The 23,635-nt window shown below is 38.3% G+C and overlaps 1 protein-coding gene across 1 annotated transcript in view; it reads right to left on the bottom strand.

The window, feature by feature from the left end:
- Window positions 1-23,635, bottom strand: part of marchf8 (membrane-associated ring finger (C3HC4) 8) — a 74,169-nt gene that overhangs the window by 22,440 nt on the left and 28,094 nt on the right. Inside the window, exon 3 of the mRNA XM_086170068.1 lies at window positions 2,338-2,388. Within this exon, the coding sequence (XP_086026194.1) occupies window positions 2,338-2,388 (51 nt within the window). The remainder of the gene's footprint in view (window positions 1-2,337; window positions 2,389-23,635) is intronic.

Raw genomic sequence — 23,635 nt, 5'->3', positions numbered from 1 at the left:
AGGAAAAAGGAAAAAAAACATTAACTCACCGCTGGAAATATGAAAATCCCCTGTCACAGCGCGCTAGAATCTCAGAGAGCAAAGAATGTGCTAAATGTGCTGCATATATGCATAACATCTTCTGTAGTCTCACAGATCATATTCTGATTCAGGCAGCTCCTGGCAAAAAGTGGCTTCAGGAGGAGACTGTTTGACTAGGAATATATATATCTCTATATATTTATATCTATATCTGTATATAGATATGGATATCATGTGCTTCACAAGCCAAAGAAGATCCTGTGTTGTCTAAGCATCAAGAGTGTGAAGAGAATTTCCTTACACTTTCAGGCCAACAGTATCTGAACTGATGCACTGTAGTTAATTTTCAATAAGTGACTCTGTTGGGAAATAATTAAGGTGTTAAATGACTAGAACTAATAGTACACATTTACAAGCTCCCAATTTGTTACATTTTTCATCAAGAGGGAACTGGAGGGAGGCTACATCGCAAACTGGCACAATAGTTATCAATAATTACTAGAACTTTGCTTTTAAGACGAGACGTCCACAAGACATCAAGAGACAATCAGAGGACCAAACCCCATTCAGTTCAGCTTAAGGTAGATGGATAAAAAAAAAGAGCAGACAAAGGGAAAGTTCCTGAATCAATAACTGCAAACGTTCTGGAAATACAATAAAAAATATGGTGATTGAGAAAGACAGAGAAAGGAAGCAAAACCAGAGGCATCGATCAGCACTTTTTGGAGTCAATCGAGTCTTTTGAGTTAAGTCAAGTACTGAAGCCTAAACAATTTCATCAAAGGATACCACTCCCACACACCCTGGCCAACAAAATAAGTAAACCCAACCTGCAGAGCTACCACTTGGAAGGTTTCTCTGAAGGTCTTCCAACCTTCACAAAAAGGTTGAGATGGGGGGAAAAACAATTACGATGGCCACCTTCACAAAAATTGTAAATCCTTGTTGACCTTGCCTCACACCACTTGAGCTTCTGCGAACAAGCAAGCTGCTGAAAATACACTGTAAATGAAGTATTTTTGACTTGACTCATAAGATACCTAAAATACAGCAGGGGAGCGGTGCTTTTTCTCACTGCGGTTGCTTTCTTATGTTTTGAATTATTGGTCACAGCTCAGTTCGGTCTTTTGGGAGGAAATTGCAATGAAACATACTTCTCAACATGGGAAGAAGTAGATAACTATTCAATTCAAGCTATAAACTTACTATGCACAGTTTAAATTTGGGGTTCTTTGAGTCCAAATTGATACTTTTAGCTTCACAAAAGGGCAAAATAAGGGGGGAGTGTGTCATTAATTTTTTATTCCCCACAGACACAGGATTTTAAAAACAAAATTGTTTTTCCCGGCTTTCTTAATACATGAAACATTGCTTGACAGTTGAGGTATTTAGACCAACGATAAAAAGCATATTAGGCACTAAAGATCGCATTCTGTGTACATCTATCCATACATCCATATCACACAGCACTGGGATCTTGCTGCCCGTTATCAATACATAAATGAAAACCCCCTGGGTTGAAATGGTTACGACAGATAAAGAAAAAACAACAGCAAACTTGAATTATCACAAGAAAAATTGTGTCCTTAGAAACGTGGAAAAATTCACAAATCTTCTAAAAGATAAATTCAATTCAGCATCACAGAGTCTGTGAATAAGCGATGATATACAGAGGTAAAGTACTTTTTCCTCTTTTTGAGACAATGAAGGCAGTGGATAAGCAGACAGTTATTTTAATAACATTTAGAATATATTTATGGAGCACTTCGAGATTTAAAGGTATTCAGTAAATCTATTCTATTTTTCCTGTACAGAGGGATCCGATGGAACTGTGATGGACGGAAACATGCACAAATGTGATGTTCCCTTTTCCATTTTTCGCGGAATTTTGCTGAAAATTTGAACGTGATTTTGGCTGAAAATACCAATAAATTAATAAATAATGCATGACCACCTCCGCAGCAGAAGATCAAACAGTCCTTGATTCCATCTGCCAACACATTTATACAAACAGCGGGTCCTCAGCAGTCGGCCCTTTATAATGCTATGTATAGGAGAGGCTACACAGAGCTAACTATTACCTCTGTGACAATGAGCCACAGTGTCAAGAAGAGTCTGGTCTGTGAAAGTTTACAGCAAATGGAGCTGATTTGGCAAATGTGATACAAAGAAAGGCAACACTGTCAATTTCTGCCATTCTTTGCAGATCACATCACCATCCTCCCATCTAGACTTTCAGCCATTTTCCTCTCGTTGTGACAGACTGAGGCCAATTTATCATTCATGCATTTTTTTCCATTTGTGCAGTTTGCTTACCTTTGATATATTGCTGGATCTGCTTGCCGAATGACCCAGGGGCTTTTCATTCTGAAAAGAGAGAGAGAAGGGAAAAGTCCAGTGACTGAAAAAGTACATTTGAATGAGAATCTTAAAAGGCCTCTTTGAGTGGCACTTCCTGCAATATCAAAACAAACATATGTCCCATAATTGCTCTCTCTTGAATATGTGTGACAATTGGCCTTTTTTTGTATTCAAGGATAAAAAAAAACATGTAATATAAACATCAAAATGCAACAGATCCAACAACAAGTGGAAAAATACACTCTTTCCAGTGTGTACAATATAACTGAACACGGTAGACAAGCAGAACAAAGCTGCGATTCTCAGCGGCTCTGGGCCCGTGAGCCAGAGCTGTTTGGCATCTTGAGATTGTAATTCAAGTGCAAGTCCAGGCAGGACAAGCTGATTACATAACACATCCATTCAAACTCTAAGTCACACAATGTCACAATATTTGTGTCATTATTGAGAGCAATATAGACCAACACTTCAGCTTGGTCAAGTTTTGCTTGGATAGTGTAAAACCCTCGATTGCTACTTGGCCAGCATCAGCGATTCAGATGAAAAGTGTCTGGGCTGTTTACATTCAGTGCTGGTATTAAATCCGCGCACAGCTCCTTAATGAGCAGTCAAAGTTACATAATGCTGGGTTCTCATAGGATTTGAAAAGGTTGCAGCAGTGCTTTGCACAGAAACAAATCTTTGCAAGAATGTAAAATAGATACATGAGAATCTGCAGCTGGATTAAGTTGTTAAGTAACGTGAATTTATTACTTGGGCCATTATATAAAAACAGATTTTTTTTTAATCTTATTTTCAAAAATTAAACACACATGCCTAATTAGATGCAGAAAAAACAGAAAAAACAGAAAAGAAAGAGTTATGTTTTGATTTGCGTTCGATGCAATTTTTTTGTGAACACAGTTCGCCAATATGGTTTGTTTAAAAAAATTACAGCCTATCACTGTTCTAGTGTTTTAAAGTAACCCTCACCTCTGTAATGTCTCAGGCACAATTTCAACAGAACAGGAACGAAAATCATCTCTCAAAGGGTACAATTTGTACAGCAAATCAATTACCCGAATGTCAGGGAATTCAGTTTTTACAGAAGATGCCAGGGCAAAGCAGCCAAGCAAAAAGAACAGGATGAATGACTGGTCTTTTGAAATTTCTCTCAGCCAAATATGCAGAAACAAGTCAACATGCTTGGACAGAGATGTAACATGACCCCTTAATGTCCCATGACTTTTTTACATCGTAGGAAAAGACCACAAGGGATTAGAGGTAGGTATATCAACACCTTGTTTATTACTTTCTAGGCTACCTTCTTCTACCTTCTCCTAAAAACAAAACGAAAAAAAAAAACTGTATTACCTTCAAGGTTTGAGACTCCTCTTCACTGCTTCACAAAGGCCTTTATCCAACCCATGTATAATTTTATATGAGGGATTAATATCCCATAGTTTGTCTATCTTTATGCACATTATCTAAGGGCCCCTAAGCAGCTACGGTCTTTTATAGCACAACTTTCAGATCAGACTGTAGATTCAACATTTCTTAAACGAGATGTCTGGGACAGCAACGCAGTAAAGGAAGGAGAGAGGTCATTCATAGCGAGTGCTCTGACTTTCAAGGCTAACCCACGATTTGTTCTTTTTTGTTGGCCGCACAGAGGACTACTCGGCCCTCTTTCTTGAATTAATCTCAAGATGAAACATTTGAGGAATACTAACATTAAAGTTATAATAAGAACTGTACTGTAACCTCCCAAGTTTGCATCCAATATGCAAACCAATACATTACCATGTAATAGCCTGAACAAATCCACAAGATGTAACTGCATTATCTGCTTGAGTAAATTTCTTATTTTCTAGGGTTTAAAAAAACTGCATTGTTTACTTAAATAAATTTCTTATCTTCTAGGGTTTAAAAAAATTCAATTGAAGCAATTGGCTATCCCTACAACCAGAGTTCAATGTACTATTGAAAAAGGCAAGTCAACACGTTAGATTATCAACCTTGCCATGAACTTCAGATTTGTCCGTCGGCAGTAAAACACAAAGTTGTTCAAATGGAGATCCCTCCGGGCCCTGTTGAAGCATCTATTGCGACCTCAGAATCTATTCTAAAACCAGACTCTTTTGGAAAAGTTGATAGATTTCCCCTGGGAATTTCCCCTATGGGGATCAATAAAGTTTATCTTATCTTAGATTAAGTAGGAATAGGATGTGAACAGTGAAAAAGCATGATTTTAAGAGCAAAAAATTGCACTTATAGAGTGGCAGAAAACAGGAAGAAGCCAAGTGTGTGACAGTGTGAAACAGTAAAAACTGATTCATGGCAAAAAAGGTTCATTAGCTAATGGTGAAGTAAATTGTAAAAATCTTGATATAAACGTTACCCGTGCACACTAAATGCAGCTGCCCGCTGATCCACAGAGAACAGCTTAAATGCAGAGGATTAACTTGAATTTCTGTAACGATAATTTATAATTGTCTTCAATAAGTATAACGAATGCATTGGAAAATGTAAGTTGTGTTGGCCTGTTTTAAAAATGTAAAATAAGAAGCACCTTGTTGAATGTAGTAATTACCCGGCTGCAAGGAAGTAAAAGAAAACACTTCATCTCCACTTACTAATTGATGGCAGGGCAACAAGAGGAGGAGAGAGCGACTCAGACTGTGGAAAAGGAGACAGCGGGCGAAGAACACGAAGGAGACGAAGAAGCCAAATGAATGCAAGCCATTAGACGGTGGTACTGAGGAGACGGTCAAAGAAATTAGATCAGTAAAAATAATGACAGAGTGATAGGCGTGTTTATAAAGGGTTCATTAGAGTCGGCCTCTTCATTTTACTGTCATTTCTTTTTTCGTCTATAAATCTTTTACATGGAAATAACCTCTGCACTAGCAGGTTTATAATCCTCTGATTATCACAATTTATTATCAATCGCCTTACTGGTGCATGGGCTTGATGACTTAAACAGCCACAATGACGTATTGATTGTAGGAGTACAGATTATCTTTTATGTTAATCTACCGGTCCTGTCTGGTACAGGACTGAAAGCATATAAGACTTTAAAACTGAAAATGTATACAACTTTTTATCGGTTACTGACAGACTTCTTTTCCTTTCAGCTTTTCCCTTCAGGGGTCCCCACACTAACCATCCATCTATCCATCGTCTGCCACTTATCCTGCACTCAGGGTCGCGGAAAATGCTAAAGCCTATCCCAGCTGTCATCGGGTGAGAGGCCGGGTACACCCTGGACTGGTCACCAATCACAGGGCCATATATATAGACAGACAATGTTCACTCTTTCAGGGCAATTTTCCCAATATTTTCTCCTTCACTATCCCTCTTCTGTACATGACCAAACAATCTCAGTCTGGCTTCTCTGACCTTATCTCTGAAACATCTGACATGTGCTGTCCCTCCAATAGATTAATTCCTCATCCTATTCATCCTTGTCACTCCTGAGCGGACCTCAACAACATCTCTCCCACCTGTCTTTTCTTCAGTGCCAGTGTCTCCAAACCATACAACTGGTCTCACAACTGTCTTGTAAACCTTTCCTTTCATTCTGGCTGATACCATTTCATCACACAAGCCCTGACACTTTTCTCTACCCATTCCAACTTTCTTGAACCTGCTTTTTCACCTCTTTTCCACACTCTTAATTGTTCTGGATTGTTGACCCTTCTTTTTTGAAATCCTCAAACTTCTCGATCTCCACTCCAAATAGCCTCACAGTTCCACTTGGGTCCCTCTCATTTACACACAAACATTCTGTCTTGCTGCGACTAACCTTCATTTCTCTCCTTTCCGGAGCATACCTTCACCGATTGAGATTTTCCTCAACCTGTTCCCTGCTCGCATTACAGATTACAATGTCATCTGTGAACATCATGGTCCATGGAGATTCCTTTCTAACCTCTTCTGTCACCCTGTGCATCACCACTGCAACCAAAAAGGGGTTCAGAGCTGATCCCTGATATAGTCCCAAATCCACCTTGAACTTCTGTCACACCTGCAGCATAGATCACCATGGTCTCACTCCTTGCATACTTGTTCTGAACCAGTCTAACATACTTCTCTGCTATTCCAGACCATAGCTCATCCCATGGCACCCTGTTGTATGCTTTATCTAGGTCTACAAGGCACAATGCACTTCCCTCTGGCCTTTTCTCTTCTTCCCTACCAGCATTCTGAAACCAAATACTGCATGTAGTTATTGACATATTAATATTTTGTAAAATATCAAGAGAAGGCTGAGATCTGTGCAGAATACTTGCAAATAAGGATTTTAAGGAAAACAATTAAAAAAATCTAATATAAAATGTAATTGCATTATTCTCAGATACTTTTTAAACCGTTCTTCCAAAAAATTCCCTTTATCATTTTCAAGTAACTGACACAAGGTTCCTTGACAATGATGTTGTACAATTTATAAACTTACTCTGAGGTCATTCAGATTAATATTGTAAAATGTCCATTCTGGTAATCTTTGTGGTTTATTTGGTGTCAGTGAAACACAAACAATGTAGAAAAATACAAAAAAAAAATGAATACAAAATGATTATTACTCTTATGGCAACATTTCTTAAGTAAACAGAATCTATTATTTCCATTTCAAAGAATCTGCCACACAGGGAGGTGTTGGGTTGGTATTTTGATATGAATAGCTTGAACAAGTCGTGATGTGTTCCATGAAATGTGACACTTAAGCCATTTGCGAATTGTATTTGTGTTTTGTTTTTTTGCGGTTCTACAGTTGCTCCAAACAAGCTCACACAAGATTTCAATCCCAACCAGATGCCAATGTAATTCATCCACATAGCGGTAGTTTCACCAAGACATCCCCTTTCCACTCCCACACAAAATATAAATAAGAAAGGACTCTTTTACCTGGTAAATATGACTGACATGCAAAACACCCAGTACAGAGAAAGATGATGACAACTCCCTCATTAGAGGCCACAATGATACCCTCATAGTACAAGCAATAATATGATTCTGAGGACACTAATTAGGAAGGAAAGTTAGTCTTTGTGGTTTCCTGTCCTTGTTAGTGTCCAGTGGCAACTCAAAAACAAAATGGAGGCCGTAAGTGTGGCCAGTCAAGCAGAAGAAAAAAAAAATTTAAAAGGCACAGAAGCTAAAAATCAGGAGAAAGCTTGGCTAACCACAGATATCTTTCCAGAGATGGGAAATAAAATGCAGCATTCCTGCAAAGAGCTGTCATGCACAACTGAGAAGATGAAAAGAAAGATGTTTTTCATTTTAACAAACCACCTATTTGATAAATGGAGTTCCTAATGCAGCAGCAACACATTTGTGTTGCATCATTATGTCTTATTCGAGTGCATCATTCTTTAGTTTCTCCCCAAAAGGGCACTAGGTCTGCCAATCTTCTCCCATTTGTAAGCCTACATCTGCATCTGTGTATTTGTGTGTGTGCATCATAAAACCTCATCAAACTGAAGCAGACACCAAAGTGTGACAGCTGCCAGAGAATAGAAGAACACCCTGAGACAAATGCAAAAAAAATGGCAGCTTTTGCAGACTGTTTGTTTGTGAACACCAATGTCTGCCTTGCACCCTCAAACAGGATGCCAGCTTGTGGTTTCCCTTCCTACTCCTCTATCTGTCACTCATCTGTCTTCATAATTACATCAGTACGTCCATACAGGATATGAGAAAACACAGGGGACATTATATTCAACAGACGGTAATGTAGATGGTGATCTATTGCAGCTGTCTGTCTGCAAGGATAGGACCAAGGACGGTAGTTCAGCCCAAAAATGTTCAATACATAGAAATTTGACAGCAGGGGTGATTGGTCCATGAAGAAAGTAAGCCCATCTTTCTCCCACTTATAGACAACAAGATTCTTATCTTCTGTCTCCTACAAGCAGACAATATGATTCTGAGATGGGTGAAATATTGACTTGTCTTGAAATGAGTGGTAGAAACCGAAACCACTATTATTTTACAGTTAAGGGGAACTGTAAGACTTGATAAGGAGTGTCTGATATTAGCTTGAGGCCCAAACCCACCAAACAAACCCCTTCAGAGCTTGCAGCACGTAGCAGCTGCTTATAGAAACATTAGCTCGAGAGCCTGATCTGAAAACATTTGAAACAAGTTTATTTCTATTTTTCATTTCCCCCCTACAGTATCCAATCCGACGAACAACGAGTATGCACCAAGAACACCAAGTCTGCATCTTGAAGCCCCCAGGGCTTCAAGATGAAACTACATGCCTTTTAGAGGTAAACAAGAAGCAGCGGGAGAAACTGCTGCTGATGCCGCCTAAGGTTCTGATAGGGTAAAGTCAGACCACACTGAGAAGTAAAACACATCATGAATGGGTACACTGTCTAAACTCATTCTTCCTTCCTTTTCCTCATTGCTATTTTGATTCTCTCCTGCCCTCACTAACAGGTTTTAAGCTCCTCCATGACATGTGACTGCATTAATCTCCCCTCCTCACCCTCTCCTGTCCCTCCCCCCAGCTGCGGATTTGACACAAAGCTCTGTGAATTGGTGCATCATTCAGTGACATGCTATGCAGAGCTGTGGACCGAAAGGACACAATATGTCAATATATATGTCAATACCAGATCACTTTGCCACAAAGGGCTGAGTATGTTTGAGTCAAATCCTGGGTTGTGTGCTATATCATTTGACATGTTTACCAACGAACAAGGCTTACACATGGCCATGGCTGATTCTTGAATAAAAGTTTTCAAAATTAAACATTTAATTTCTATCTCAACAGATATGAGGTAAAACTGATAGGGGAAAAAAACAACTAATAATAACCTCCTTTTTGGGAAAGTAACCTCTCTTTAGGTATGGGGAAAATCACATTACATAGATGGACATTGAACGTTTTTAATTCCACTTTTATCCAAACTTTGCATTTTAGCATATCCTAAGCGATGTGCTAATTTTCTGGCACATTCATGTTCATTTCATTTTAACTGCTTCCACATTTCCTGCAAATTGTAAGACACTCGATGCTGATTTTTGGCAGTTACAGGTTTGTTCTTGGACAATTTCCTGCCAATTGTCAAATCTTGCTCAATGTTAGGTAATGCACAATCAAATAATTGTCTAAGACAAAAATGAGATGTAGATATCATATACAAATGCAATAATATTGGTAATGTAGCAATATTACGCTCAGCTCTTCACAGAAGTACAATCAGGCAGCAATGTGTTAGGACATCGGCATTTCCATTTGAAAGCTGATACAGTAGACCACGCACTCCCATTCATCCCAAACAAAGGGCAAGGGCACTGGAGAAAGTGGGTCAACTTTTTACAAAGAAGAGACAGCGGATGCTCCTCCCAAATGCACACACATAATCTACAGTGTGATGAAAACACCAACCATTTAATTATACACAAATTTCTGCAGGATATAGGGCTGGAAAAAAAAAAAAAAACATGATACAGCACTATCAAATCGCAATGTACCTGCTAAGATATACACTGACACATGCTTAACACAGAGACAGCCACTCTCTATGTAGATTAATTTCTTTATGTCTGGCTTTACCTTTTCCTTTTAGATTCACATACAGATAAACACCACCACACATTCCTAGCAAATCTTTCATGTCTCAGCTACTGCAGCAGAAGACTGTTGCCATCACCACGGAGACAGAAGGCCTCACCAGCAACCACTGACTGGAAACTATGATGATCCTTCTCTCCTTTTTATTGCCATTCCTTTCATACATAAATCAGGTATCATATGCACATAGACATGAAGCAAAAGCTACATATTTTAACAGCACTGCATTAGAACACATGCTGCTGCATAGAAAATGAGCATTGATAAAATGAACACACACAATTTAACATTTCCCACAACACATCGAAAATAAGAATCTATACCTGAATCTTCATTTTCCAACAGTAATTCATGACTGGATCCTGGGGCACCTCACTTTTCTCTGTCCCTTTCTCATAGAACACACACAGGCAGACAAACACCGATACAAAAACACAGACACAAGCACACCTTTGAGCAGACAATGGCGTTCTCAGGGAGGTTATATGACCCCGCTGTGGATCCTTGAGGTAAGTCAAAACAAAAGAAAGAAACACAAGAGCCAGGACTGGGAAAATATGGAAGTGGAGCTACAGCAACAATGACAGCAGTCACTGTGACAACCGCAGCTACGGCAGCACGGCACAGAGCAAGAAGACAGACAGAGGAAAAAGGTAGGGAGCAAGAGATATGGAACAGGGAGGGAAAATAAGCAACTGCCCTACATTTTCTCCACACACAAACACAGAATGGGAGCCGCTGCTACGTGTCCGGACTCGCTCTCCCTCTCAGCTGCATGCACAGGCACACACACAAAGTCAATCTGGTACTGTAATCCCATTGGCTGAGCTAACACTTCCTCCAGCTGATCTTCATAAACGCAGGGGGGAGGGGCAAACTGTGGTTGAATCATTCATGAGTGGGAGGCGGTGTCCTTTAAATAGACTCCTTTTGTTGTGCATTTAACATTTAACCTCAGAAGAACCTCCCCTTGACTGTTTATACCAATCCACTTCACACAAGTTAACAAATACATGTGGAGCCTCCTACCTCTGCATCTGAATGTATCAAGAGAAATTTTCAGTCACCAAATAGGTTAAATGCAAACATTACAGTCCACCAATGTTGGTCTGTTACTTGCGGTTCCACCAATCTCCAGCCCGCAAAGATAGACACGATATGGTACATAGATGATTGTTACAGTATGAGTTTAAAAATCTTAAAAGATAAGACCTCACTTTGCAACAAAAACAATTCAAATGCCTGCCTATCACATATGCACGATAAAAAGAGAAAATAATTATCATAATCAAATTAACACAATTATTTCATGCTGCAGTGAGAAATGTTGTTCTGTCTATGTGAGTTTCTGAGTTATTGGGTCAGAGTATTCATGAAAAAAAATGCGATTCCCTTGGAGTTATGGGATTACTGCATTCATGATCATGCTGTGGAGGCAAAAACGGCAAAGTAAGATGCTTTTAGTAGCACCAGCTTGCAGGCATTAAAAAATTAATTTGCATATGTAAATACTTTTTATTTCAGTGACAGGAATGAAAAAAGAATGTCAAGAGTCAATGGTACTCACAATTCATTCAGCAATGTGAAACTGTTTTGTCCACCGTCAGCGGACAGTATGACTCAAAACTGAGATGTATGATTGTGTTAGGAATCAAACTATTATACAAATGGAAAGGATGTAACAACAAAACATGTCAGGGATGCTTGCAACAATGCCCTATTCTGCGATACAGAATAAAAAAAAACGTTCTCTGAGTGAAGTATAGTAAAAGTAACAACCCAAAAACAAAAAAGAAAAAAAAACAGCAGTTTTCAGTTTTTAAATGAGTACCAGGAAATAGGATTCATGCAACAAAGAGGTGACTGAAGTCATTTCACTAAATGTGAAAGTTTCAATGACTCATTCACAAATGAATATATACAGAATGATGATAAATCTGAAGTTGCAGTATCTAATACGCCACATATTTACGCAACATACTCCAAGCTGTTAATTTAGAAGCACAGAACTGGCTTGGTTTAAGATAAACTGATAAGACTGAGGCGTTGTATCATTTGGGTAGAAAAAGGTACAGACTACGAGTGCAGATGGGGTTAATGTACAGAGTGGTAAAAGGAGACGGGTATAGCTGAGCTGTCTGCACTACCATAAGACAAAAGACTTTCATTAGAAATAGGAGATTGAAGTCTCAATGTTTATTCAGAATCCTTAGTAAAATAAGTCAAACTTGTCTCATTTCTGGTTAATGTACCTGTCTGGGACAGGAGGTTGCTTGCCACAAACTGAGCAATTCCACTTCATTCAACCGGGGTGATCTGTAACTGCTGCGTACAGGGACTCCTCTGACAGTGTGTAGAACCCAAGAAGCAAGTGCAGTGACTCTCACTGGAGAGAGCAAGTACAACAGGCCTGGCACTGAGACAAATGATCCCGGGAGAACGAGCCAAAGTCTCCATTCTAAGATAGCAATGAAGAAGAAATCCTGTGCAATATTAACACAGAATGCGGAGAGACAATAGAAGTGTGGAAAAAATACAACTTGAGAAGCATGGATTAGGGAGAGGAAAGGAGGAGAGATCTGATGATAAGAGTCAAAATATGGATTGGAGAGCAGATAAAGGAAATTAAGGAGTGACAGAAAAAGTGAAGAAAAAAAAAAAAGGAGAAAGCATAATGAATCGAAATCATATGAGGGTTTGTGGAGGAAGCGGATGGCAGAAAGAACTGTGTATGGAAGAGAGGAGAAAAGACAAAGAAAGACAAAAAAAACGAAGACTTGGAAGCAGAGGTGCCAGGAATAAGGTAAAAACAATCATTTATAGCATATATACTGTTTTTTTCTGCATCACTAGAAAGGTAATTTCTTATAATTGTCTATTCAGGTAGGTACCTTGAGATAACAATGGGATGAGAGTAGCCCAGTTCTTACCACTGGATGGATCATGGTAGATTTAATCACAAAGTTTTTCTTTATGCAAACTCTTCCCCAGAGCAGTATCACAAAAATAGCCATATAAAATTAGTATTCTATTATGTCATAGTAGATGTTTTTTTCATGTTGGAAAATGTCCAAAAACATGAAGGCTTTTGCACACTCAATGATCATTCATGATTGGACAAATTTAGCTGCCACATATAGAAACCAAGTAAAACAACGGAATGATTGAAATTCAGAATCAGAAAAAAAAAAAAAAAAAATTGTCCCCAAGGGGCAATTGAAGGGCACATTGCATAGCAGCATCAAATTATGAACATCAATAAATGGGGTGTATACATATTATAGGTATAATAAATACTGTACAGAATTGTGTAAATTATATCACTGGTAAGAGACTGAAGTAAACAGCGCTCTGCATTTATATAGTAAATATATCATGATCAGCATTACACTTCGCAAAACTGTGTAACAATCTTGCCAATGCCTAAAAAATTGAATGCATATATATCGGGTGTATTAAGCTAGTGGCTGAAAGTAAACAATATCAAGCTTCAGTAGGTGTGGAACGAGAAACATGTACTCCACCTTCACCCTGAGTGCAGGTTTGAGGTCGCTCATTCATTAACTCTCCCTGTCAATCTTCCACCCAAGTTGAAAGTGCTCTCTAATGCCAATCCCTGGGAAAAAGGCAAGTTTTTTAGACGGTGTGATGAGCATTAAACAATGGTGGAACTGATTATAGGCTCCTGTCAAAAGATTTCATGGGTAATGTGTATATATAATGGTATGATTATAGAAATAACAGTGTGATAGGGTGAAAGGCAGGAAAGTACATGAGAAAAAGACATTCCTGAAAAATTGATGGAACAATAAAGATAGAAATTTCAGGAGATTTGGAATCTCGGAGGTTTGGAAAGGGAGAACAGAGTGATTTCTGCTGGAAAAGAAACATTGCATATATTCCACTGGGCATGATATTGAGCTGTAATAGCCTTTTCATTTCACATTCAAATACAGTCATGCATACTGATAATTACAATATTACAGTTGGTCTGTCTGCTGCATGCTTCAAACAAATCTACCTCAAATCAAGAGACATGGACTAAGATTCAAATGACTAAGTGGGGAAAAAAGGTCATTTAGAAAAATGGAAGAAACTCTTTGGCAATGTTCTTTATTGCTTTATATTCTGTAAGATGTTGAGTTACTCTGCTGGAATAATCATTGGTAACCAAAAGCAGTTTTGATATGCAGTTTTGCTCATCATTTACATATCTCTTTGTAATGCTGAGTGGTTATAAAAGCCTGTTGAATTCATGTGCCATTATCTTCAGACCAACATACACATGCACAAACATCAAGAGGGCTGTTAGTGCAAAAGAAAGACAACTGCACATTGCTGTTTATCAACCAAGGCAACATAAAAAGAAGATATGTAAAACAGACTTACCAATTACTCAAACCAATAATTCTGATCCCCCCATTTTCATAAGTTTTCCAGTAGAAAATCCAATGGAACATTTCGAATTTGACCAATCTATGGAAATGGGTTCCTGTTGTGACCATCCTTAACATGTACCAGCTGAGTGCCCTTGGTTGAAGGAGGGGGATCTTTTAATGTGGCCTCTTTTCAGATGTCGTTTCTTGGCCGAGCTGTTGGGCTGAGACAGAGCTATGGAGTCGACCGGAATGTGCTTGATGATAGCAATCATCAGACAGTGTAATGGATGTTCACACTAGGCCCAGGAAGACGCACATGCTGTGACTGTGATTCAGTATAAAGTGACTAAATTAAGGTGACAACCATAGAACTAAGCACCCCAACAACACGTGGTTGGCTGATGGATATTTAAAAATGCATCACTGAAATGAAAAAACAATGACCAATTGTTCCAGTGAAGAGGGATTTCTAAGAACAATCTAATTGTTGGTAAGAGTGAATGTTTGGGAAATCACCAAACCAACATGCACAAAAAAAATTCAAACTTAAAGGTTTAGCGTTTAGCGGTATAACAGTCTAATACAAATGATAAAAATGCAGTTTATTAGCCCTGAGGTTAGTTAAATATAATCATAATGCATAAAACAAGGCTGAGCTTTATGATGACTAGGGTCTGATCTTATTTTACAATCAGCATTTTCCCAAAAAGTTTGCTCCACGTTTCAGAACTATTTAGGATAACTTTTAAACTACTGACAGAGTTTTTGGTTCTATTATTAACTGAAGGTGGAATAGATAAAAATGAGTGTCAAGTTTTTTAACATCTTAACATCAAAGTTCAAGTTAGCAACATGATCAAAACCTTGGCTGAGTCTAGCCCAGTCAAATGTCAATTTTTCATCAGGGATCAGAATGATTTAAGGTCACATTAAGGTCATATTAAACCACAACCTCAAAACAATTAAATATCAAAGTATAGGGCTGCCCCCCAATTTCAGTCCAGTCGATTGGATCAGAGTATTCAATTAAGAGGTTGTCTTTTTTGGCGAATTAATCCCAAATGAACATGCCTGTATAATTCTTGATACAGAGGATAACAATTACTGTGGCCTTCTGTGCCTTTATCTTTTTTTATCAGCCTAAAATTTGGTGCTTGGTAGAGTCAGGCAGCACAGATAACATTATATGACCAAATGTCTCTTTAATTCTCCCCAAGGCACACAGGTAGGATGTACTGATCAGTGTACATTTAAAATACCTAATTGAGATTGAGTAAATGATCAAAATATCTTAAGAGTCTGAAAGCATTTGCTCACTTTAGCTTGCACAAAGCAATGCATTCTATATTGCTGGGAAATCGGTTATTTCATCACATGTGTATGTTTTAAATTTGGTCTGATGTCCATAAAGTGTTTCATTTATTCATTCTCATCATAATTTGGGTCAAAGAGATGTTTTTGTATTTGCTATGTTTAGATGTTAAAAATCTCATCCCCAAATAAAACCTTAGATAGTAAGACCAGCTATATTTATCGTCAAGTCGATACAGATCTCATCTAAATGGAGTCAGGTCAAATTGACGACAAATCAAAACATAAACGCGGTGTACACTGACAATTTGGAAATGTCCGTTATGATGCTGTCTTTTTCTCCTGGCAGCCGATGTCAGTACAGTGTGCTAAAGCTCTGTATCACTAATGAGTGACTCACTGTTATGGAATACAGCAGAACACACTGTTCTTCAAAAGCAATCTAGTGATAGACAGGTACATGGTGTGTTATCAGAGAGGAGCAGTAGCCTTAGTACACTTCAACTCAGAAGGGATTGTATGGGTCTATGTTGTCCATAATCATATATGTCCATTAGAAAAAGACAGAAGCCATAAAATTTTCTGATTCCACAGCTCGTCCACAGATCTAGGGACAGTCAAACCAGAGAGGTCTAAACGAAAATATTCAGTCATTCAAGAATGCTCTGATGAATGCTTTTTAACCACACACATACACACATGTGGTTATATTCTAAAAACAGACAATGACCATCAGCCATCACTGGATAACTTTTGAGATGACTGGTGATTTTGGTGCATTAGGGTCAGCAAAGGACCAGTAGAAAAAAAAAAAAAAAAAAAGAGGAGGTAGCACGCATTTTTCCTTACATTAATGATAAATGCATGATACATGAAAGACCTTTGTAATGTAATGTTGCATCACACATAATCATGATTCATCATAATCAAGATTATTTTTCACTGAGGTTCATCCATGAGTCCCTAATACATTAGGCTGCATTAAGTGTTATAAATCTCCCTTGCTAAGTATCCTTCACAAAGATGTAACAGTTCACGTAACTGTTTAAACGACTCAAATTAGTTGAGATCATAGCTTGTGCTTTAGAATTAGGACTTTCCGACCTGGTGTGTCTGACACAATTAGCCGAAATGGCTTACAGGGACACAAATGAGCAAAGCACCAACATTGCCTGCAGAGCGGTTATTAGAGATACACATTCTGTGACTCAATGTTAAACCCCAAAAAACAGGAGTTTCAGAAAATCACAGTAGTTCTGTGTCTCCTTTGAAGAAGGGGAAAAAGATTAATTCATTAATTATCAAAAGAAAGAAAATAAAATTGATGGGAAGGCTGACTTGATGCAAGCCTCAGCTCTACCTCTTTCAAATCTCAGCCGCAAAATGAGACAATCCTGTCTCTCAAAAAGTACAAACATGTTAAGCTGCCATTTCTTCATAACATCTGCACTGAATGGTCATATGAATTACAGCTAACCAGAATCTAGCCAGACTATTCCCCTTTCGCCTTTTGGCATTTGTGTACTAATAATGACATCATTACATCATCACCTGCTGGTAACCATATGGTGACCCAATACTGACCCTGTACAGATTGAGAAGACTGCAATGTAAATTGGTTTATTAAACATATACTGTACATGCAATCATATAATCACAGCATCCACTTAAACAACTTACTTTGTCTCCTTCAAAGACTTTATGAGGATATCTGGTTCATGGAAATATTTTTAGATATGATTCAGTGGTTTTCCCACACAACAGATCTATGTGAACCTGACATAAAAGGTAATCAAGTGATTGGGTTCCAAACAAAATGAGAAATAAATCACACTCGTGTCCACATTTTTAAGATAAGTAATTTCTTGGCGCTCCATTGTTTACTTAATGCTGTCATCTAATTTCTTAGTCTTCTTATTACAGAACATTGGTGTGTCAGGACAAAATGGAGACTGGTTTGTTGCCATACGGAGGTGGTTTACCTCTGATCCCCCAAGACAAAGGAGCTAACTTTAGAAAGAAGCAAATTGATCTTAAGCCTTCCACTGGCATCTTCAGATTGGGTGGCTATTGTTTGAACAAAACACTACAGTATACATAATATCCTTAGACTGGTTCCTCTTCAGTGCAGCTTGTTTGTAGATGCTTTGAAGTCCGTGTACCGGTGCAATTCAACTGACAGCTACCTGAGGTAAGGAGCCTTGGACTTACAAACCATCGTACCGTAACATAGGGTTGACTGATGAAAGAAAGAGCCATGAATCTGTCCTCCACCTACTCACTGTGATTGCCATTTGAAGGGTCCAGCCTCATTTGGCTTTGAGATAAATATGGCCAAAAGCAGCAGCAGCAGCAGAAATTTGCCTTTAAAGGCAGTTAATTTTCATATGGGGAATTTACTGTGAGATATATTTGTCCTTTGAATGCTCAACAATGCACACGTGCAAGTAAAGTGGAACTCGTGACAGGAAAACATGCTGGTTATAATGAGGCGAATCCTCTATCATCAGCATGTAACTGAAAATAAGAAATTATATAGTGATTTTGCAGGATTTTTGAGGAAAATAAATCGCATTTCCAGCACATTTGGGTCTTGCATTATTGCCACCAAACAAGAATTTTGGTTTGGAAGAGAGTAGCAAACTATTTGAATTCACTACTAGAAGGAGGAGCAAATGCATCAAAAACTTGTTTCAGATTTAAATGCACCGGTCAAGCGCTGGCCCAGGTACTGCCTGCTCTTACTACCCTCTGCCGACATGATCATGAGCCCTGGGGTCAAACCTGTCTAACAAACCTCCAGCTGGTTTCTGCTTAATCTTCCAAGTAGGTTGCTGCTGAATTACTTTCTCTTTCTGAATTTTTTCCTATGACAATGCCCAATTTAACACAGAGAGAAAAAAAGAGAATAAGTTTACAGGTATGGAGAGGTTATGTGCTTTTGTATGTAAAAAGTGTTTCTTATTTTAAAACGCTCTCTTTTTTTATAAGTGTCATACAAATTTAAGAGTTACACTTTTTTCCTCCATGGAAAAAAAAAAGATTCAAGACATGTCATACCTTTTTATTAAAATGGGAGATTATCACATCTTAGCGTTAAAGTGGAATGAATCATCTAGCGTACTTCTTCACAACAGTGCATAACATCACTTTCGCATCTGCAGACAAATTCAGAACAAAAGAGTTTATATTCCATCTTTTTAAACAAGCAAAGGTTTTATCAGACAAGTACTGCCTACTACCTACATCTAGAGGTGACTCTTGTCTGCACGCACGCAAGCACAACACTCAAGTCATTAACATCCTTCCACTTAGATCTCTTGCTGGCACTCCCACCCTAATCCCTGATTGACAGATTTCGATGCTGGCGTCAATACGAGCTCACCAGCATACATATTTCTGAGTGAAACTTCTCATTCAGGACCGTTGGGAACCTTGGCACAGCTTTGAGCAGCTCACAGTGAGGGCCCTGTAAGCTTCTGCGGGTTTCTTCAGATCATTTTTATAACACTACAAGATAACACAATGACATGTGAAGCAGATCATAGCGTCAAACTAAATTTGAAAATGCAGTGCTGTTTACATGGCATGCATTTTAAATGACTCAAACCCTACAGGGTTTTTTCAAAAGTTACAGCAACGATATCGCACTTTTAACAAAAAAAAGAAGAATCTTGACTGCAGCAGCTGCTGTCTTCAAGTAAAAGAACGAGTAGACTCCCCGGGACATTGAGGTTGTCTCTGTGAAAGAAAACCTGCAGTGCATGTCAAACTATTAGGACTTGCATTTACAGAAATGATCTACCTCACCTCAGGGTAAGAGGAGAGAGGCAGAGAGCGAGATGGAGTGAAGTGTTCAGGAAAGAAGACTACATTTTACAGCCATTCTTTTGATATGAGTGTCAGAATCCCATCTCTCCCAGCTGGCCCCACACACCAACCATCATTTTTATCACTCACTGCCTAGACCTGACAAATACTATGTCCCTATTTTCATTTCTTACCAACTTACAAACTTATTTAAATCTTCTAATCACATTTCCAGTCCCGTTCCGTGATCGGTTCAGGTAAACCATATATCTAGGTAGTCTCATCTTTAAAAAATGAAGTGTTTCAATTCAATTCTAAGCAGAACAGAAATTTACATTCAGACAGATTGTAATGCTTTCCTCATAGCATCTTTTGTCTGTAAAGTAATTTTTCCAGAACTTTTAAAGACTTTATTACTTCATCAGATAAGACATTAAAACAAGCCAACAGCCATTTTTTCCCTCTAAAATGCACAGCCTTATGAATTGACCTCACCTTTAAATCAGTTCTCACCTAATGGGCTTACACAGTTAAATGCTGAACACAAAATGACATAAAAGACTTGAGGCAGACACGGGGCCAAACACTTCAACAGCAAACAGCATACAATAGGTTTCAAAGAAGACATTTGGATGTGATGTTCAAAAGGGAGGGAAAATAAATAAATAAAAAAATTTACCACATATGGTCACGTATAATAAATTCACAAGAAATGTATTCAAGAAACTTAAAAAAAATCAGATTGCAATTTTAACTGGTTACTAGCTTTTATATATTGAAGAACTATTTGTCATAAAACATATATATTCAAAGGAAAAAAGGTGCTTTTATCCGGTAGGACATCTTTTTAAGTGACAAGAATTTTAGAAAGAAAGTCATCATCAAACATCACATTTTCATAAAATTCAAAAACAAAACACCTCCAGACCCCCATTCATATAGAAGCACATTTCTATGGCTGTTTTTTTGGTGTTTGGTCAGCAGCTTCTTGAGAAATCAGCAGCAGCATGTGTTGTCGCCAGTTCAGAAATAGGAAGAACATTATTGCTAATTTTTGCAGTGTATAAACAGCGTGCTCTCTGGAGTAAGAATGAGATTCTATTTGATTATTTTGACCTTAGCAGATATGATTTTCAATATGTAGTTTATACTTTGAAATACTTCCAAGGGAGGCCTTGTGGTGGGAATTGAAGGGAAAAACATCACCAATTTAGGTAATGGCTAATGAAAAAAAGGCCTTGAATGGTGGTTTCCATGGTTATGGCGCTTCCTCTCTTCCCATTTGTCTCCGTATTCATAATGTCCCATGTTCTGAGATATATGAAGAGATAGAAAAGCAGTGTCTGTTTGGCTTTTGACAACTTATATGCACAAATATTGCCATCACCCCTAGCACACTGACCCAAGGCAATGGATAATGGAGCAGCTATCAGCCACCTTGGACGTGTGTGGATTCAAATAAACACAACAATCAAGATGACGGTCGAGTATCCACTGCTACTGCTTTTATAGGCTTCACTATGATTTCACAGAGTAAACATTTTTCTGATTCAAATTGCGTTTTCAGCAGTTTCAGATTTGCATTGCGAATGGTATCTGTCTCTGAAGAGCCCAATACCTGAATAGATAAAAAAGTGGGAAACTACAGCACTCCTACAACATTAGGAAGCAACACTGAGACATAAAGAGCACGTAGAATTTGATCAAGACTTTCAATCAATCTTTTTAAAAGGAAAAAATACCATGGGTAAAAGAGAAACCTGAAAAATAACCTAAGTATTAATCCCCCAACAAGTTGTAAGAGATCATTCTGCCACGTGTTGTGTTCAAGTGTCCTTGACAAATGTCATGAAAGTCTGTGTGCGTGTGTAACAATATGCACCTAGAACATGTCAGAATGATGATGATTACAGAAACGGTGAGCAAAAGCACCGCACGGCCATGATCACGTGCTATGTGTATTCTATTTATTTTTCCGTGTACAAAAGTGCCTTTGAATCGGTTAAACGAATTATGCTGGTTATATAAAATGCAGTTCCTGAAAACAGACCCCGAGTACAAAATTGAAAGTTCAAGTATTCAAAGTGGCTCTGACCATTTTCATTTTTGCACAGGTCACGTCTGTATCTTATCTTCATCATCAACTGTATAAATTTTTCCAACATCTCATCATCCTTGTCAAATTATGACTCAGATATATCAGTGAACACAGACCTGCAACCCCCCTGTGATACCTTAATTGCAAGACTGGAATTAGGTTAAGCTAAATATAGTCATGTCATTAAATTCAAAATATGTCTTGATCAAAACATGCCAATTACAGTCTCCTTTCTTTGGCTTTACTGTCTGCAGAGGAAACAACCCGGGAACATGCTGAGAAAAACTTCAAGGTATCAAAGATGTTAAAAGAAAAAAATGCACGCTGGCACTTAATGCAAGGCTGAGGGAGCACTTTTTAGTAAAACTTACAGGCTGCTGTGAAAGGTCATCGCTTCTTGGCAGTTAATTGGAGTTAGCACCGCATGATTGGCCCACCTGTTTGGACCTGAATGAGTTTACTAGACCTGGCCAGCCTCACCATTGTCAGGACTGAATTCGACAATATGGACCATCTTGGCAACATCATCAGCTTGATCAGACCTTGGACCTCACCATCACACATGGTGCCCGCAATTGCCCATGACATTAGATTGCTATCCAGTGCCTCACATTTAGGGCTCTCTGTGCAACTGGCTGGTAAAGATATTGTATTGAAAGTGGAGCATGTCTACAAAGAATGCTGTGCAACGATCGCAGTACCTCACGGACTCGGATTTACGTGACCTGCTCTTTTTGTTCATGCACCAAGATCCAATCCTTGTAGCTAGCCGATCATCTGACCAACTTGTGGGTCCTTTCGAGCGTCTTTCGAGTGTCTTAGTCAGCATGGACTAATCATCAACCAAGCTAAGTGCCAGTTCAGATTGACCACTGTTGACTTTCTGAGACGGAGTCACGAAGGATGGGGGCGGATCTAATCACTTAGTGGATAGGTGGATTCAATTTCCTCTGGTCAGTGCAGAGGCATGAGACATGACAGTTTTGTGTGAGCACATGCACACATTTTCCATTCTAATGAAAACTGGATAAATGGAAAGAAACAAAACAAAATTGGAGCATTAGACCCCACACTTACAACATAATTTATAAATGTAAATTCCATTGTCCCTGCATTTGTAATTAAAGTAAAAAGCACAAGATAATACTCAGAATTTAGACAAATCTCAAATCTCTAAATAACTCTGTAAAAATTAACCAGTTTTTAAACAAGCATCACCATGAAAAACTAACCTCATGATTAAATCTTTCATTGAACTACTACATGTTATACCATGATGGCACCAAGTTGGTTATTTGTGAAACTCAAGTCAATCACTGCATTCAATAGACCAAAAAAACAAAACAAAAAAAAATATATGTATTCTTTTAAGAGTAAAAATGTAATTTAGAAATATTTACTTAGGATATTAATAAACCAGGCCCCTTGTTCCTCATTACTTAAAACTGGATGAGTTTCATTCCTGCTCTTTTATCTTTCTCCATACTTTCTATTCCTTTTGGCTGCTGCCTTCTGAAGTCACCACAGCAAATCAACCCCCTCCATCTAAAAAATTCTCTGTATCCTCTTCTAACTTCATGTTCCTCTCAGTGACAGAGCCCATATTATTAGTTAGAATAAAAGAGCACAGCCATCGTGAACATCTCTTCAGAAATTCTTCTGGCAATGTTGCAAAGTTAAAGTAAAGTGGTAAACTATGGCAAAAGGAATGATAGTCAAACTTATAGACAAAAGTTGAAAACTTAGCCTGAATAGATGACTACTAATTATGCACCGACCATGATAACGTTATCTTTATCACCAGACAACGACACTTCACAACGTGGTCGCAATTGTGAACGACAGGCAAAGAGATTTTAACAACAAAGTTGTCTGGATACAGTGGAAATAATGACAAAGGGATTAGGGTAGTTGTTAGTTCAAGAAAGAAAATCAAAGCATCCAGGGAAACTGTGTGCAAAATCAAAGTAGTATTTTGGGTGAATTAACAGAGACAGTACTTCTCCAGGCGCTCATGCGCTCTACAGCTGGAAACACAACAGCATAATCTTATTGTAAATATATTAAGAGAGAGACATAAAACCGCTA

The sequence above is a fragment of the Fistularia commersonii genome, chromosome 2 (assembly GCF_037954325.1).
Source record: "Fistularia commersonii isolate RoL2024-O1a breed Wild chromosome 2, RoL_Fcom_v1.0, whole genome shotgun sequence".
NCBI classification, from domain to species: domain Eukaryota; kingdom Metazoa; phylum Chordata; class Actinopteri; order Syngnathiformes; family Fistulariidae; genus Fistularia; species Fistularia commersonii.
This window is presented reverse-complemented; position numbering and strand designations above follow the sequence as displayed.